Genomic DNA, 18987 nt, shown 5'->3' on the forward strand with positions numbered 1-18987 from the left:
TTATACATTTAAGTTAAAAATCATAAAGGAAAACAGAATATTTAAAAATGTGAAATCTAGACTTTGAGAAAAAAATCTCTGATTTTAACCTAGGTTTTTTCACCCTGAAAAGTGGTGAGATAATCTAAGCAATCCAGAATTTGCCCTGGCTCACTGCCAAGAAGGTCTCAAAAAGACTCCTCTCGCAGTTACAAAGCAATGTGTAAAGTCCCTGATACAGAGGAACATCTAAAGAAATTGCAGCAAAAGGAATGATGAGGCAAAATTAAGTACATTTGAAAGGAATGTAGAACAGCTGCTAACCTGTACTCCAGGAAAAATTGCCTTTTTGTTTAATGAAATGATCCAGCAGTAACATTTTTTAAAGTGTAGTTTGTTTCTAGAGTGATTTCACCCGTAAATGACTAAAGACTTTCTCTAAGTTGTCAGTACCTAGGAACCAATAATTCTCCCTGAACTCAAGCTGTAACATATTTTTCAATTGTATGAATATTTTCATTGTTTAAAATTGTGATATAGAAAGTCATTATTTTTGCTATTTAAAGTTCAGCATACAGAAATTGGCAAACAAAAAAGAATACTGTTCTTAATATGAGCATTACATTTAATATTAATATAAATCAAGGAGCATAGTGCTCTTCTTATTTATCCCTTCACCATACAAAATTACTGATGTTAACAAGTCAGCACACTTGGTAAGATAGTAGAAAAGTACTTTTTTCATTCAGCTCCATCTGGACCCTAATTTCCTACTTGTAGTCAAGAAGATCAAACATATTAATATTTAAGCTCTACTTATACAAACAGGTAATCTTTATTTACTATGCAAACTATTGCAGTAATTTTTTATGAATTATCTAATTTCACCTTCATAATAACTCTTGGGAGATTTATTATTAACCCCATCTTCCAGAACTCGAGACCCAGGTAGTGTAAGGAACTCATGCTAGTTTACACATCTTGTATGTACTGAGGTGGTGCTTGTGTTTTCACCTATAACTGTGACTCCGTGTTCTATGGCTGTAGTAGTTGTCTTCCTGTAACTTCTTCCACGTTATGCTTAGAGCTCTCATACATGGTTTCTATGCATTTCAAATTAAAATCAATCCTTGTGTCTCTTAAATGAACCTCCCAATGATTAATATCTCTATGTAATTTTCTTGGTTTAGACTCAGCTGGCTTTTCAAATTTTTTTAGTTTGCCTAGCTACCTATAGTTTAGTCTCTCTGGTATTAGGGTAGAATTATAGAGTTTAGAATTGGAAAGAAGAGTGAAGGTTATCTAGTCTATTTGGTAAACAGATCTCTTTATACAGCCATTCAGTCAATGCATGAATATATCCAGCGATACAGCCCTGGTCTCTGGTAATAGCCCTTTGCATCCTCACACAGCTCAGAGTGCCTGAAATATCAGTCTTACATTGACTCTCTGTAGCATTGATCCTTTACAATCATTTCGTGAGAGGAAGGACATTTACATTCAGATATCATGTGGTGGATTCTCTGTTCTTTCTCTCTGGAGACTTAACAGCTCTCATTTATTTCTGATATGACTTGCGTGAATGAAACTCCCTTGATCTATTTCTTCCTTCCCTCCTTCCTTCTATTCTTCCTTCCTTCCTTTTTTTTTTTTTTTTTTTTGGTCAGAGGTAGAGGATAAGGTAAGACAAGCCCAGTATTGTACCGTTTCTCATGAAGAAATTAGAAAAGCATCTTTTAACAATTTATTAACAATTAATTCTTGTAATTTTGTGTGTAAGATGGATAGGTAGGTAGGTAGATAGATAGATAGACAGGCAAGCATTCAATTTAATATTTATGACCTGGTAATATGGAAAAGAAACCATGTGAGTTGTGGATGATGAGCTATTAACTATATATCTCCTTATGTGAGGGAATGTTAATTCTGGTAGATAAGTCATTTATAGGAATGATTGTAATAATTGACAGTGTGATGCGGATTATGAGTAATTCACGCAAAATATTACAAAGAAATTAATTCTATGAGAATTCTTAGGGATTGCATTTGAACTAGCTTGGAAGAGTGATACTGTTTTCTCTAGGTGGCATATAGTTGTAGGTGTCAGGAGCAATGGCAGGAAAGGCTAATAAGTGGATGACCACAGAGAATGTTTTCCTGGAGGGTTGTGGACGTGAGAAAGAGTACTGAGGTGGGGTCTAAACGCAGATGGTGTTGATCTGACCTTTAAGGCTAATTTAAGGAGTTTGAACTTTATTCTCTATTAAAATAATATTTTTGATAAGATGGAAAAGGCAATAAGAGAAATAAAGCAGGCAACTTATCAAATGGCTAATGTCTTGGGATAGGATTGGGACATTGAAGCAGAAAGGTCTTCCATTTCGTCTTCCTCTCCTTGGAAGGCACATTCTACATTTTATGGAGGCTGATGAAAAGGTTCTACTATGTGTGCACGGTAAAAATCTGAATCATTGATTCAGGACACATTTCTGGAGGCTCCTCAACATTTCTATCCCATGAGAGATGGGTTGTGGTGGTATATATATATATATATATATATATATATATATAAACCTAACTTCAATTGAAGCAGATAAAGAAAACCTCTTTGGTGATGATCAACACTTAACTCTCTAGTGCAAAGGTGGACTTACTGTTATTTCTATCTGAAGATGTTTTTCTCACTTAAGGTGTAGGTCTAAAAAAGTTCAATATTTGCCTGTTCACAGCAAAAGCAAATTGGAAATCAATAGCAAACTGAAAAATTGGGGTCATATAGTAAAATTAATTTAATTCAGTGTTTTTATAAAAGCCTAACTCAGTTTATCTATTATATATGTCAGCTACAAAATATTACAAAGTATTTAGATGGTGGAGTTAATGATTTAATGGTCAAAAAGACGTAAATGAAAAGAGGCCTCAAACAACCTAGGAGGTTAAACAGTGTTTTCCCCACACTACCTCTGCTCTGTTGGCCCCTATGCTTATCCTTCTAGCAATGACTTGGAGCAAATGAAACCACTTAAACAAGTCTTAGTAAAGTTAAAGACATTTTGTATACAAAGTGACCATTCTAATCTATTACTACGTGCAGAGATTGCACCAGCCCAATTGTTTGGACAAGTTATTTCTCTCCTTTCTTCTGTAGGAGTGTGTGGTCTTGAGTATGAAATCAGCAAACTAATGGGAGTATAACTCCCACTTCAATGAAATGTAAAGAAGTCCTGCATATTTTTTAGTTCCACAAAGAATAACCTCTGATTGGTAACTACAGCAGGCAGTAGCCACATTACCATGTACCAATAGTCTGTGCTCATTTAGGACCTCACATTAACACCCAATGTCTTGCTTTGTTACCTTGCAGAAATGTTGGAATCCAACAATGTGATCACTTTCAATGGCTTGGCCAACAGCTCCAGTTATCATACCTTCCTTTTGGATGAGGAACGGAGTAGGCTGTATGTTGGAGCAAAGGATCACATATTTTCATTCAACCTGGTTAATATCAAGGATTTTCAAAAGGTATCTTTATTCTAATATATGTACTATAATTCTTTCGAAACAATTCAAGTTATATAGAATTTTCTAGCTATTTAACAGTGTGACAACTGAAAAAAATTGTTTAAATTATCTTTTCGGACACAAATAAAAATAATGCACTGATCTGACTATCACAAATCAATGGATGCAGTAAACCGTCAAAATTATCAGGGAGGAAACTGTAGTATTTTCAGTGATCATTATAAGAAATACTAACTTTAGCTTATTCTTCCACAGATTTATCATTTTTCCTGCATAAAATTAAATACCTAAAGCATTATAGAAATATATCATAATTGATTTCATATACTAGGTATATATATTTATATATAATTTACATATCTCTCTGTATTGCCAGCACATGCAGAGTTCATCAGTCATCATATACATGCCTCATCTGAATGTCGCCTGCGTTTGGAAAGTTTATTAGAACACAGGCACTCTCATTCATTTACATATTGTCTATATCTGCTTTCATTCTACAGTGGCAGAGCTGAGTAATTGTGATAGAAATCATGTGCATCACAAAGTCTAAAATATTCACTATCTGGCCTTTTAAACAAAAAAGTTGGCCAAACACTGATCACAAAGATCAGTTTTCAGTGTCAGGTTTTTGCAAACATGGACATTTAGACACTAGCCTTCTATCAGTATTTTTAATATACTTTATTGTGTTTCTGGCTTATTTAATTAATAAGCTATACAGTTTGGAAAATAAACATGGGTTGACAGATTAGTGGAAATTGTGCTACTGAGTCTATATGCTGTATTGTAAGTCAAGCATTTTTTTTCAGTCGGTATTTCCTGTCAGTTCTCTGAGGAATAAAGATCTTTATGCAACAGCTTTCCCAAGAGTGGTAATATAACATGCTTTTTAGGGTGTATACACTTTATTGTATACATATATATATATATATATATATATATATATATATATATATGTTAGCTTTGCTGCTGCTTAACACTCAGGGTTTTAAAGTCGTGTGCCTCAACTTCTTATAAACTGTAACATATTGGACAGTTATTTTTAAAAAGTAACAGAATTGTAAAAAGCTTTTTTTCTGGTTGGAGAATGTTGTTTTGGGATAAAGTGAAGATTTAATTTCAGGGCTGATTCGTATCTCTAATAGAGTATACCGCTAAACCTAAGACTTTTACTTTTCTTCTATTACCCAAACATTAAAATTCTGACTATATATTAAGAGATTTGATTCATAACATATAGTCAAATAAAATGGCAGTGCCCTTAATGATATATTTTGGAATTAAGATATAACATTTAAAAATCACCTTGGATATTTCTTTTTTGATTTTTCAATATATTAGATTTTGAAGCCTTCTCAGATTAACAATATCCCTAAGGTTATCTATTATCTAAGAAAACTGGTTATCTATTGTTTTTTCTGAAATGATAAAAATATTTATCTTAGCATCTTTTATAAAGGTCAAAAAGTAAGCAAGTTTTTGTTGTTTTAGTGAAAGACAACCATCCTTTATAAAATGAATGAAAAATGTAAGATGATTAGGAAGACTACATATTTTAATAACAGGAGGTTATATCAGTACAAATTTTCAGTGTTTATAGAATTTTCATCATTTTATGAAATCCATATATATGAATATATGTATATACTTATTATATCTATGTATCTATGTATATATCTATGTATCTATAAATAGAAAATATTTGAGCACATCTCACCTCAGAATATATGTTTAATGTATTCAACATTTTTTCTGAATAATTATTCTTAATTTGGTTTATATATTCAATTGGCTCTAAAATTGAAAAGAACTAAATTGTCATATAAACAACCTACTATTTTATAGGTAAGAAAAATCCTAGAGACATTTGTATGCCCAGGATGCATCACTTGTAATAAACATATACTGAAATAATGGGTTAAATAAAAGTTAGGTGACTTGCCCAATGTCATAGTGTTCTTCTTATAGGCTCTTGATTCAAAACATTATTCTAATAATAGAAGACATATTTCTAAATTTTAAAGCATTCGTTTCAACATATTATTTAATTTTAATTATATCACACTGTTTATAAGGGTAAATACAATTTACTTAAGGATTATATCTCTTTGTCTATATTGTCTATTAATGCTCTTTTTACCCTATGTGTAATGTTATTCAACAACTTTTTCCTAAGCATCTACTACTGTGATAAACTCTATAGGGGGCACTAGGGTATGTCATCAATAATTCTTGAGGAACTTACAAGATAATACTAAAGATGTATGAGCATAAAGGTAAATACTAGGCCACTCCCTGTTAGAGACAAAAACACAGTCTCAGGTTTGAAAGGACCATGAAAAGATTCTTGGCCTTGGTAAAGGGCTCAGTCTCCTTAAGGCATAAATGCTTATTCGATAATGAGTAAGAGGAGCTACCATGGGTAGATGTATAGAAGCATAAAGAAGGGAAAGTCTAAAATAGATCATGAAGCACTCTGAATATTAGGGTAAGAAATTTAGGTACTGTTAACTGAGAAGTTTTTGAGCAAGAAGAAAAAATATCAACAGGTTAACAAATCTAACCAAAAGGTAGGAATTATTCTTCATGGAAATAGATGCTATTGGAAGGACAATTTATGTATTTGTTCCATTGACTTATAGTTATTCTTATTAAATTGCTTTCCAAAAGAGCACTTTCTACACGAGAATTTATTTTACTCATGCCAGATCTTTAAGCTAATTTTTTTTTACCCTGATCTTTAACAAGTTGAGAGTATACACCCCTCTAAATATGAGACAATTTAGCGTGACTATTAGCAAAATTACTTTTTATTAATATATGTCATAAGAGAGAAATCGCAAAATGAGGCCCATGTTGTGTCAATGCTGATAATCAAGAGCTAGGAGACTACGAGAAAACAACCTGCCCTTTTCAATTTAAAAAGTTATCTGTTTTAATAATCTGTGATTTTTCACAATCTAGCTGGAAAGCTGAATATGACAGTCAATAAATCTTAGCTCTTCTATATATTATTTTTGTGTCCCAGAGAAAATTTATATTTGATCCTCCTCCTGTGTATGTTTTACTTTACATACACAGATACACATGAAAAGAAAAGTACCTGAAAAGGAAAAGAATACATAAATTAAGAGCTTCAAATGGTAAAAATAAATACATGTCCAAAAATTTTTAGGGCTTTTTATTGTGACATGGACCTGAAATGCACTTGCCATGTCATCATAGGTTATTTCAATATGTCCTAAATTCTTGTTTATAAATGTGTTATATTTTGCTTTTTAATTCCCTAGATTGACTATCACAGCCTTTGCCCAAGTTTATGACCATTTATACTGAATTATCTAGAGGTTCCCAAATGAATGATAATCAGTCATTTTGAGACTAAAAGCTTTCTAGCAGACATGGATGATTAACTGCCATCATCTCTGGATTTTTCTTTTACATATGACTTTTTTTTTTCCCTGAAATTAACTAATGTTACCAGAAAAGAAAGATGAATAAAAAAAAATTAAAATTGCTCTACCCCAGTACAGATAGGAGTCATGGGAATTGCTCAGGGGACTGGAAAATTTTATATTAAAATTTAGATGAGGGTATTTGAATTAATATTATTGAGGGAAATGCATCTACAATCCTCTAAGCCATGAGTCATGCCTTGATTTATCTACCACTGTCACTTGATTTATCTACCACTGTCACTGTATTCAAACAATACAGGAACCTTTGGAAAGATGAAGACCAAATATCAGGGATGAAAATACAGTTATTACACAGTCTGAGTTTTGCCTACAGTGGGGAAGGTGATTTTTTTTTTTTAGAGCTATCTATTTGCTTCTTCATTTCCTCCTTTATCTCCTGAAATTATGTAGTGCTACTCTTACCTATTTTCCCTGTCCAAAAAAAAAAAATAAAAAATTCCTTTCTAAAATGGGTTTTTCTAACCCTATCAGTTGCTCATTCTAGCATGTCATGCTGAGATTTGAATTACAGAAATGGATCCAGAGCACCTGATGTTAAAATTTCAAAATCACTATTTTATTATAAAGACCAATTCATTTAGAAGACTGCAAGCCACATTCTATGCTTATTTCTATCTCTCTTCACTAGATTCTCACGTGGTCTCAAGATGATCTCCCTTTCCCAACCTGCCTTACAATTCTTTCCATTGCACACTGCTTAAATCTACTGACTACATAAATTTCTGTGTTGCTCAACTTTCATTTATACAGCAAAGCCTAATGGGTAGACAGAGAGTGGAAGATGTTAAGTTCATGCCAATTAACTGTTGCCACTGCAAAGTCTAAACTAAGAGGTTCCTGCCACATAATGCTTTATGGAACTTTCTTTATCTCAGTTGCTCCACTTGTTCTAACAGACTATAACGTTGGGTCTCTTAGAAAACTTAATTGGCAGAAAATAATGTTTCTTCTCTGCCCTTAGATTGTGTGGCCAGTGTCTTACACCAGAAGGGATGAATGCAAGTGGGCTGGAAAAGATATCCTGGTAAGTATCAATCTACTAAGTTATTTTAGTAATTGCATAAGGAATTTATTACTCTATCATAATTTTTGTTCAGTGTTATATTAAACACCATTCTTTGCTTCTGGACTTAGAAACAAATTAATGATATTTGATTTTGAATATTGACATTTTTATGTAAAGTATTGAAAATCTTATGTAAAGCAAGTGGGTAGAAAATGACAATACACCTGAATAAAGCAAAAATGTGTTCCTTTTGATGATTTATATACACAAAAGGTAATTAACAAAGTGCATTTTTAGCATATATACTTATACTCAATAAGTCAACTTATTTGTGCAGATTTGTTTTCACGTTAATTCCTCTTGAGTTCCTTTTGAATGAATTGAAATTTTTCTTCTTCTGAGTCATCATGATTAAATTCCCCTCCTTCTTTCCATTTCATTCTATTCCTTTTCTTTCTTTTTCTTTCTCCTTCTTTCCTTCTTACATTTCTTCTTTTTTCTCCTTCCTCCCTTAGAACTTCTCTCTTCCCTTCCCTCCTTCTTTCTCACATTTCATGCACTCATTCCTTAAATAAATATGGATTGAGAAATGACTATGCAACAGACATTGTCCTGGGTACTACGGACAAAAGATGAGTGAATGGTAAACAGTCCCTACAATGGTTTTACCACTGTTAGTAGGTAGAGGCCATTTTTCCTGAGGTAAACTTTGCCAGTAAAATTAAGTGGGCCGCTGGTTTGAAGTATAGCCAAGGATCTGCACAGATCATGAAAGTCGGTTATAATCATTTAAATCAATAAATTAACATGAATTCAGGATTTTAAATATAATTTGTATTATTTTATGTCTTACCAGATATTTTTGGATCCAAAACACAAGGAAATAAGTTTAAAAGTTTTGTCTCTATATTAGCATTTAGAAGACATTTATTCTATGTGCATAAAGACATAAATCAACTTGTATGTATGTATATAGACATATAGGTATTCTCAAGGGACAATCTGATTGATTGGTAGCAGCTGCCTAAGATGATGTATATGTTTAGAAGGATTTAGAAGTGAAATCGGAGTTCATGGAAAAGAATGTCTCAATCTGGTAGCAGTGTTGGCTACAGGTGAAGGCAGATAATGGAGCACAAAGCACAGGTATCTCCCATCCATGATTAATACATAACAACAAACATGGGAAATTCATCCTTAAAAATTTCAATTTAAATATAGTGATTACAAGTCACATTAAACCATAGTACAGTAAACATTTTTCTGATTATGTGAAAGTGGGCAAAAAATTCTGTTCTATCAAATTTCATACTACCCCAAGTTAATACATAGGTTGGGATGATTGAAAAGGAGTAAATAGAAAGAAAAATGAAGTAGGAGTCCAAAGAAGTCAAGAATTTTATGTTGATTCCCCACTGACTCATTAATTTTACTTGAGCAAGTACCTTAACTTTTGGGGGGTTTTAGTATGTTATCCATTAAATGGGACATTACATATTTTGCAGTTGTGAGAGAGAAGTTCAATAGATTTTGTGAAAATTATTTAGAAGTAGGTAATATTGCATAAATGTAGGCAAGAAATATGACTGAATACACAAAAATTTATTAACATCAAAATGCTATATTTACCATTAACAAATTATGTTGAAAGACTTCAGTGTGATAATAACTAAGGATGGAGAGAAATGGAGGTTTTACCTGTATACAGCTGTGACTTTTAAAAACAGATTTTTTTCTCTTTCTGTTAAAGTATAACAGGTGAAGACATGGAAACTTAGAATTACTGAGAATTCTATCCTGTGCCAAGTACTTTGATAATTTAAATAGTATTTTATATATGTAGTTTTAACAATAATTTTGTCAAGTGGGTATCATTACCACCGTTTTCTTAAGAAATATAATGATTCAGCATATTCATTCAGAATTGTTTCATTCAAAAATTTTGGAACATTTTGAGTACTATGCTAGAAGTCAAGATCAAAATTTTTGTGCCTCTGCTGAAGTTTTTGGTGTTGTGTGGCATGTATGGATTTGAACGTAGCTATTAACACACAGATAATAAGCAGTAGAGATTCAAATAAATACCTTACCTATTCTGGTCTTTTTAAGCGTGTGGATGTAATAATAACCAGCTCGTGACATTCTTGTAAGACAAATGAAATTATTACATAGACTGTAATGCATGATACAAAATTAACTATTAGTATATGTAACAGAGTTGCTTAGACAATTTCTAAGTGAAAACATCATTAATGAAATTTGTTTGGTCCTCTCTAATGAACATGACCACTGTAGTGTGGAACTGTTCTGAATTCAATTCCATCTGAACACTGAAGATAATAACCATACTTATCTGACAACTTATCTGGATTTTATAAAAAACACTGAGCCAAGTACTGAGCATATTTCAGTTGCTAAGATAGCAGATATTCTTTTGTGTTTGTCGTTTCCAAAATTCACCTCAGTACATTTCCCTTATCTTCTATGCCTCTCGCCTTGCCTCCCCTGCTCCTCTCCCTCTTCCTCCCCTCCCCTCCCCTCCCCTCCCCTCCCCTCCCCTTCCCTTCCCTTCCCTTCCCTTCCCTTCCCTTCCCTCCCCTCCTCTCCCACTCCTGCTCCACTATCAGTACTGAACACTGAGGGATTCTGGTGATAGCCCAAACACAGTTATTTCAGCAGCTGCAATAAAGTCAAGATCCCCACAGTGCCCTATGAATAACCTTAATCATGACCTCAGAGGTTTCCTCGCTAAGAAAAGCAACTTTATTGTATTTTTCAGGCTTACTGAAAATACTTATGGGTTTGATAGAACTAAATTAAAAAGAGCTAAAACATACGGTGTTTGCCAAGTCTGATACAGGGTATTAATGGCACCTGATTATTTCATAATATCTTGTAATGAGGATTCTGCAAACTTATAAATTATGTCTTATATATTATGTTAGAAATAGGTAATTATGTGTGCATTAAAAGATGTAAATTTTTCAAAGTTTAACAGTATGGCAATATTAGTCATACAGATCTTAAGCCAGCTAATTAATGTAACCTCATGCTTTTGTTATTCCTCTACATTCTACGTTAAATCAATTCAGTCATGGCGAATTTTTATTTTTCTTTGTTAACACTTATTTAATGAAGGGAAAACACAACAATTTCCATATATTTTAGTTCAAAGAAAAATGTATTTTTCCTTTAGCTCTTAACACTAAACACCAAACACTAAAGTATATTTAAATAATAAAATATATTTTGTACTATTTTTCTGGTAACCCATCTTATTCCTTTAATATTGCTTTTCATTGACTGTTATGCAAAATACATTTTGTGCATTTGGAATGCATTTTATTAAAATTTATTTTACTTTTCAGGAGACCTCACTTATGTATCTCAATTTACATAACTAATTTAAATAGGATACATGGCATTTATTGGTTATGTTTGGACTTTAACATACAGATGCATTTTTTTTTCTTTCTTAATATATGATTTTAGAAAATAGCAAATAGTTGATTTATTGGGATTGTAACATTTCTTCCTTGACAAACATAAAAAATAGAATTAGTATTTTTACCAAAAATGTCTTAAATAACCACTTAAAAGGAAAGATTAAGGGTAAAGAGGTTTTTGGTTTTTTGGTTTTTTAAAATTTTCATTCAACACCATATTTGTGAAGTGACACATGGACAGTTTGAAGGAAATTCTGCACTGTATCTTGAGTAAATAATAGTCAGCTGTGACTGATGGACAATAATTCCTTTCAAAGACCTCTTGTGATCCTCAAAACCACATGAATGAGGCCTTGAGTTGTTTTTGCAGCCATCAGGACTTCAAGATAGAATTGTAACCAAAATAGGAACTGACCTGAACATTTATAGAAAAGTAAACTAACAACCTTCTTGAGTGCTCTCCGTGGTTTCTAGAACCCAAGTTTACCCTTTTCCTACTGGTTTTAGTGTTTTCTCTAAATGTCCTCTGGAAGTAAATCTCCTTTAAACAAACCATCCTGGAGGAAGTGCTGTCTTGTTGGTATTAGATTCAGATGCAAGAATACAACAGGAAAAGCAGGACAAAGACACTGGTTATTTTTATGTATCTTGAGAGTAGTTCATTTTTAAGTCCGGTTAAGATGGTCAACATGGTACAGCCACCCGGCAAGTCAGGATATGCCACTTGATTGAACCTACAGAGTTCCTGTGTCACTAAGTGTAGCATTATACAGAAAGTATTCCCCATTCTCCCAGGCAGCTGGGAAGATACAAACCATCATTTCTCACAGCTCAGTTTTGCATCATACATATATATTAAATCAGCTGCTGGGATTTGAGCAGCTAGTCCACAATAAAAGGTGTTGGTGGTAAGAGGGAATCTACAGCCTAAGACATGTATAGTCTCTCTCTTTCTTCATATATACATAGATGGAGAGAAAAAGAGAGAGAGAATACGAACGTGCCTTAGGCTGCTGATAGTGGCATTTCTGACAATAAGATTAGTCTAAACTTATTTTTTTCCAGAAGTGAATATGCAGGATATATATACTACCATTGCCTTCTTTTCTTGGTGTTGTAAGTTCTAAACATTTACATTGTTATGATATTTTTATATTACAGGAGTGAAATGCTCATGAACTTTTCCATTGTTGTTACTTGAGAGTTGTAATTAAAAAAAAAAATTACATGATATATATTATTGTACAGATACCCTCAATAAGGACATAAATGCAATCCAGATATCTCTATTCTGACTGCTATTAGCCGCATTTACTTTTATTTTTGATATTTTTCTGGTGCTTAAAATCCACTTTGTATTCACAATAACATTTCTATTGAGGGATTAACTTCCTTGACCCTGTTTTGCAAATGAAAACTGAATACATGCTAAGCTGGTAAAAGAATCTGTTTTGAATCAATAGCTCTCTGAATCTTCTTTGTTTATCCTACTAAACCATCTCTCTTTGTACTAAGTTTCAGTAAAACCAAATGGCAACCGTATGACTATTAGAAATATTTTGAACATCGTTGGAAATCAAAATTTCAACCATCTGAGATGAACAAAAAAAACCAGATTCTCATAAAATTGCTATTGTTGGATACATTTCAAAGTACAGTATCATGCACCTGAATTTTGGGACATTTTTGCAGTTCTTGAGAGATTTATTTTTATATTTTTGTCCTTAGTTGTTATTCATTTTTAACATATGATATATTATTACATGTCTGTCAAATTTATCATGACTCAAATTGCAGGACCTCAACAACACTAATTTTTGCCAAGTGAATGCAACTGAGAATTTGAAGCTACACATTCATCTGAAGTTGCAGTACAGTCTAAAATGCATGTTAGTCCTTGAATTTCATTTACTTTTTCAAAGGTCAAAGTTGACATCAACTTTTTTTAAATTTTATTTTAGGGACTTCAAGGCATGTTAAAACTCTGAATGGGTAATTAGAATTACCTTCTGATTCTATAAAAATCATAAGGTTTCATTAAATCTCAAAACCCTGTTGTTTAATTGTTGGGAGATAATTTTTCATTGATCTCTCACACTTCTGCACATCTGATGAACAGAGGCACTCTTAAGCAAAAGGCTACTTTTCAAATAACCTTGAGAAATAGAGACAGTGTCTCCCTCAGAGCAAAGGGCAGTTATGCTCACCTGCAAGTACAATGAACATAACATCTTCCTCAACATGTAATGGCCAGGATGCTTATGCCTACTATAAAATGTTCAGGTTCCCTCAACCCAGAGTTCCTCTGCTGTAATGCACCTCACTGCATGTGCAGGTGTCACTTGGCCCTCTTCTCACTGCCCAGTGGGAATTGGAGCTTGGGTAACCGGTATGAGAAATGCTGATACTTTGACTACTGATATTTCTGTAAATAATAAAGTCATTTATCTCTGATTCAGGAGCTGTATATCTTCTGCCAGCATTTGCAAAACTGTGTCAGGGTAGCTGGTTATCTTACAAGTAGAGCAGAATCATAGACCCTTTACTGTTCCTGATAATATTGATTATAAGTTTTTGTGGGCATCCTAGATGACCTCACAAATGAAAGACTGTGGTCACTTTATTCATTTTTAAGTATGATTCCATGATGAAATTTGATGATACTTTAGGTATATAGACAATTGATTCCTGATGAAAGCAAGTGAAAGACTTCTTATTAAATGTCACAGAAATGAGCATAAATTTTCAAGTGCATTCATGTGTATATGTTTATTTCTGCTTGGAGGTAAATAACAGGCAAACTGATAACAGTTTAAATTCAATATTCAAAGAATACTAGTAATAATGATAGCTAACATCTGTTGAAGCTTACTGTGTATACTAGGTATTATTCTAAATCATTTATTTTATTAACTCATTTATGTGACTCCTTTTTGGTTATAAGATACACATTTCCTTTCAAAGGATGTAGTTCCAGCTTACCTAAGTGACACACCACAATTCTGCCACAGCTATTGAGAAACAATTGCTATATTTGCTGTTTGACTGTGACAGTGATTCATACCATCTACCACTTTGATAAAAAGAGTGATTATAAGTTTATAATTTATAGTCCTTACTGTTGGAGGACTGGAATTTTATGAAAATTCTAATGAACAAAATATAACTCGCCTTTGTAACAGGAATGAGCACAGATTAATATTCAAAACCAATTTTATTAAATCCACCTCTCATTACCACCAATTATGGGCTTAACCTCTTTTAACTGTACTTAAGAAGAAATGAACAATTCATCATATACTTCTTGCCCAAGTCATGGAACAGTGTGTGGAATGGCATGAGAGTTAAGCGGACGTGAAAATATTCTAACCAATGGATGATTGATTATTTAAAGAATAAGATGTTACTCTTCCGTTAATAAGTGCTAGGCATCATACTATGTACTTTCCACAGATATGTCATTAATACCAATTTTAGTTGAAAAAACTGAGGCTCAGAAGTCCTAAATAACTTTCTTGTAGTCACATAGCAAATGGAAAATGATGCTTTAATAATTCTAACCCATGTCTGACTGACTTTTAAAGCATCAGATTAGTATAGGTAACTACCTTCGTGGTATTTCTATTTTATCATTTTGATTTTATTACTTTTATTCTATGTTTTTCTTAAATTCTTCAAGAATACCTTTTCAAATGTAAATACATACCTAAGAATAAGTAACATTTTCATTAAATATTAATAAATATAAACAAATTTTTAAATTCTAAAGTTTAAACTTTTAACTGTATTCAGAAATTATTCCTAAATTAATATGTGTATACATAATATATATACATATAAATGTGTGTGTAATCCACATATATTATAAATATGGAGTGTATGTCTAAATGGATTATTGTAAATGGTTAAAGAGCCTCCATTTATTAGAATATATGTTAAGAGAACATTTTATATTATTAATTAATTATATAATAGCATTTAGTACTTTGGACATTAAGGACTTCAACCAAAATTTTTTTACTTTTGATATTAGACAAGGCAGAGGGTAGAAAAGAGGTATATATGAATTTTAAAAAAGCATTCCTCTAAAATCTGGATTTCATTTTTTTTTCTCCTTCCTTAAAGCTATATCTCATATATGATTAAAGATGCAATTCATCTCCCTTATTTGAGTATTAAATTCATTCATGATAAATGCATATATGTTAGAATTAATATGCCAACTAATTCTATCCACAATAAATCTCTTTAGATTGTAAATCTACCTACTTGGTGTAAACCATTGACTTAGTTGCTTTAAGGCATGAACACTAAGTATTCAACAACCTTGCCCAACTAATTCTATCCACAATAAATCTCTTTAGATTGTAAATCTACCTACTTGGTGTAAAGCATTGACTTAGTTGCTTTAAGGCATGAACACTAAGTATTCAACAACCTTGCATAATATTGGAAACCACAGAATGTCATTGAAATCAGAGTAAGGTTTTTGACTACTTAATAGTTCTGGTTTGGCAGGAAAAAATATTCAGGTTGGTTTCGCATATACAATTGTTTGCATTCATTTGAATATGAGATGAAGAAAGGTTATGTTAAGTACATGTTGTATGGACCACCCACAATCAAATAACTCCAGTGAGTGGTACACATGTAATAATTAATTAGATCGATAGCACAATGTAAAATAAAATATAAGCCAAAAGTAGACATTATCAGCTTCTCTGGTCCATATGACATTTCAAAGTGAAATTGCTCAAAGCTCCTTTAAATAGTAGAAGAGAATCACATTGGCTAACTTTTGCTAATACCATGGTCTGTAGTGCTTAGGCATATAATTTTGACCAAGTTTGAAGGTTTCAAGTAATTTGAAAAAAAAAATGTTTATAGAATCTTAATCAGTATTTCTAGAACTTCAAAACAGATAGTCAATCCAGAGGTGAAAAACCAGTCAAATGGGATGCTTAATTGAAATGAGCATTTAAGTAAAATGTTTTGGCATCCTTGGGCAGGAGTCTTCATTTAGTCTATCACATCATTGAAACCAAGTTAAAATTTCTTTTCTAATTGTCATGGATTTGAAGATGATATAGTTCAATTAATATGAATAGACTCAGATACTTAAATAACTAGCCATGAAGTAATGCCATCTTAGTTGTCCTAGTTGAATCAGTATGTTTAAAAAAAATTCTCTGAAATCAAAACAAAACAAAACATTGAAGTGGAAAGGTCCATTGGTTTGATTATGCCATCATTCTTCTTAAAAAGGAAGGGGAAAATGTCTCCCCAGATGGACAGAACAGGCTACTCACTATTTCATCAGGTGGATATTAAAAAGTTCCAAGTCACAAATTCAACGTTAGATGGCTAAGACTATAAATAGGACACAGTTAAGTCTTAGTTCTATTAGGCACGCCTCTTTGAAGAAGAGATTTCTAACATCCTTTAGTGAATGCTGAGGTATTAGGAAGACATGATTATGGATGATCTGATCACAGCTGTAATAGCACAGTGTTAAAAGAAAAAAAGACAAAACATTATTGCTAGGTAAGCATGGGACAGCTTAAATACAGAGAGGGATGAAGTGATTGACGGGAACAATCTCACGGATTACTGCTTTGGCACGAAGATTCTCGTATTCAGCCAGCTTGCCAAATAAATTGACCAGAGAAGAAGAAAGTCAACAGATTAACTTCAGGAATTAAGCTTATTAATGGATTTTCATGCAGAAATGTATCCACCCACCATGATAGGAAAAGGCTTCCTTTGCTTTCCCAGCTGCTACATTATACATTAAAATATTTCAACATAAATTGCTGATGGGATAGAGACTTTTTTCCTTTTTAAATGAATGTTCACTGACCTGAGGCAACGTTGTACTATATCCATTAATGTTGAGCTGATTTATATTTGAACTAGAACAAGTTGTTTGATTTAATCATGAACTGATTATATTTAAATATAGATTGTTCGTCTTCACAGCCTTCTCTCCTCTTTTCTCTTCTTGTATTTAGAGTAAAATTTCACTGCTCCATCCATAATTTAAGAACATGCAAGGAGGTAATTGGAATTGGAGGTAAATTACATTCTTTTATAGAAAGTGTAATTATCGGAGGTTAGTTAAAAACACCTCTATTCTGTTTTAATTTTCATGCATGGAGCAGTTGTTTTGACAGATGGATGGACTTTATTTTTGTAACTGTCCGGGAAAAGTCTTTGTAACACAGTCTAATCAGTGCTGCATATTTGTAATGTTTGTTTTTGAATCACTGTGCATTTGGCTTCTATATCTTTTTCTGGGGGTAGACATTTTCTTTCTAAGTTATTTTTCCAGGCTAATATCTCTGTGTGTAATTCCTCTCTACATTTGACCTGAAGGCACTAGAAACTCTTAAAAAATAAGTGTAAATGGTTTGTCACTAAGGATGATGAATCATTGCTCCTCAGGTGTGGCCTTGGGTTTGCTGGTTTATAACTGCCTTTACTTTTACTACTAGGCTAAGTTAACAATTTATAATGCTGTTGTTCTGGAGTACATTTCAGTAAAATAAGAGGTCAGTATGGTTGCCTGGCTCTCGGGAAGCCAACTCGTGGCTAAACTTGTCTATGTGTATCAACTTAAATTCCAAAAAGGATCCAGGTTTGAAAAATGAATTCATTTTGAACTGATTACATTCTCTTTATTATGTTGTAAATCCACCAGTGCTGAGCAAAGCAGTGCAGTAGTTGAATGCCAAAAAGTACATTACATTCTGAGTTTTAAGAATCATCATGGTTCAAGAAAAGGTCAGAAACACTCTTCTTCTGTCTCCCTAGAGCAGAAATGTGTGAAGTGTGTTTCCTTTTTCTGCCATGCTTCCTTTTTTTTTTAGAGGAATGTCCAGGCTGCTTCCAAATAAAATGAATATCCCGTTTGGAACACTCAAAAACCTTGGCAGCAACAAGCTGGAGAATGAAGGCAAATGAATGACAGGGATTGATACTCTTTTATGTAGGTTTTCTATTTAAAGAACAGTCATTACTCACAATGTCTCTTTCAAGTTTTGGGTTCTTCTCTGTGCAGTTCTTTTAATTCAGTGTTTCTTCCTATGTTGTTATTGATGAGTTTCCTTGCGGCTATTTTAAACCAATTTTGAAAGTATTTCATTCAATTTCTTTGTTTCAGTTCAAGTGTCTTAACATACTCTCTAAACCCCAGAAATTTCTCTCCATTCTATTTGCATCAACCTTCACTTCAAAATAATGTTGAGCTAGCCCCCAGGCACGGAGACAGTACAACCTGCTGCCACCTGGGAACGTTCACTGGGAAAATCATTCCAGGCCTCAGGCCAGTAGGCTGAGTCTAGCTGCTTTGTAGGACAGATAGAATCCTTATCAACGTTCTCAGTAGAACCCTTTGCCAGGTTTCACAACTATAGTCCTGTGATTTTTTCCAGCAGCTCTGTAGAGGAATAGTTGTCATATTAGAGTGGTGCTTCTTTGACAGTTAATAGAGAACAAAATAAAATTAGGATATTCACTGTGGCTCAATTCCATAGTTCTCAAGAATCCTGAG

The 18987-nt window shown here is 32.9% G+C and overlaps 1 protein-coding gene across 1 annotated transcript in view; it reads left to right on the forward strand.

Annotated features, from left to right (window-relative positions):
• The window catches only part of SEMA3A (semaphorin 3A), a 227304-nt gene that overhangs the window by 55743 nt on the left and 152574 nt on the right, over window positions 1-18987 (forward strand). The window contains exons 2-3 of the mRNA XM_059932864.1: window positions 3344-3501; window positions 7945-8007. Coding sequence (XP_059788847.1) covers window positions 3344-3501; window positions 7945-8007 — 221 coding nt within the window. The remainder of the gene's footprint in view (window positions 1-3343; window positions 3502-7944; window positions 8008-18987) is intronic.

Source organism: Balaenoptera ricei, chromosome 9, assembly GCF_028023285.1.
Source record: "Balaenoptera ricei isolate mBalRic1 chromosome 9, mBalRic1.hap2, whole genome shotgun sequence".
In the NCBI taxonomy this organism is placed as follows: domain Eukaryota; kingdom Metazoa; phylum Chordata; class Mammalia; order Artiodactyla; family Balaenopteridae; genus Balaenoptera; species Balaenoptera ricei.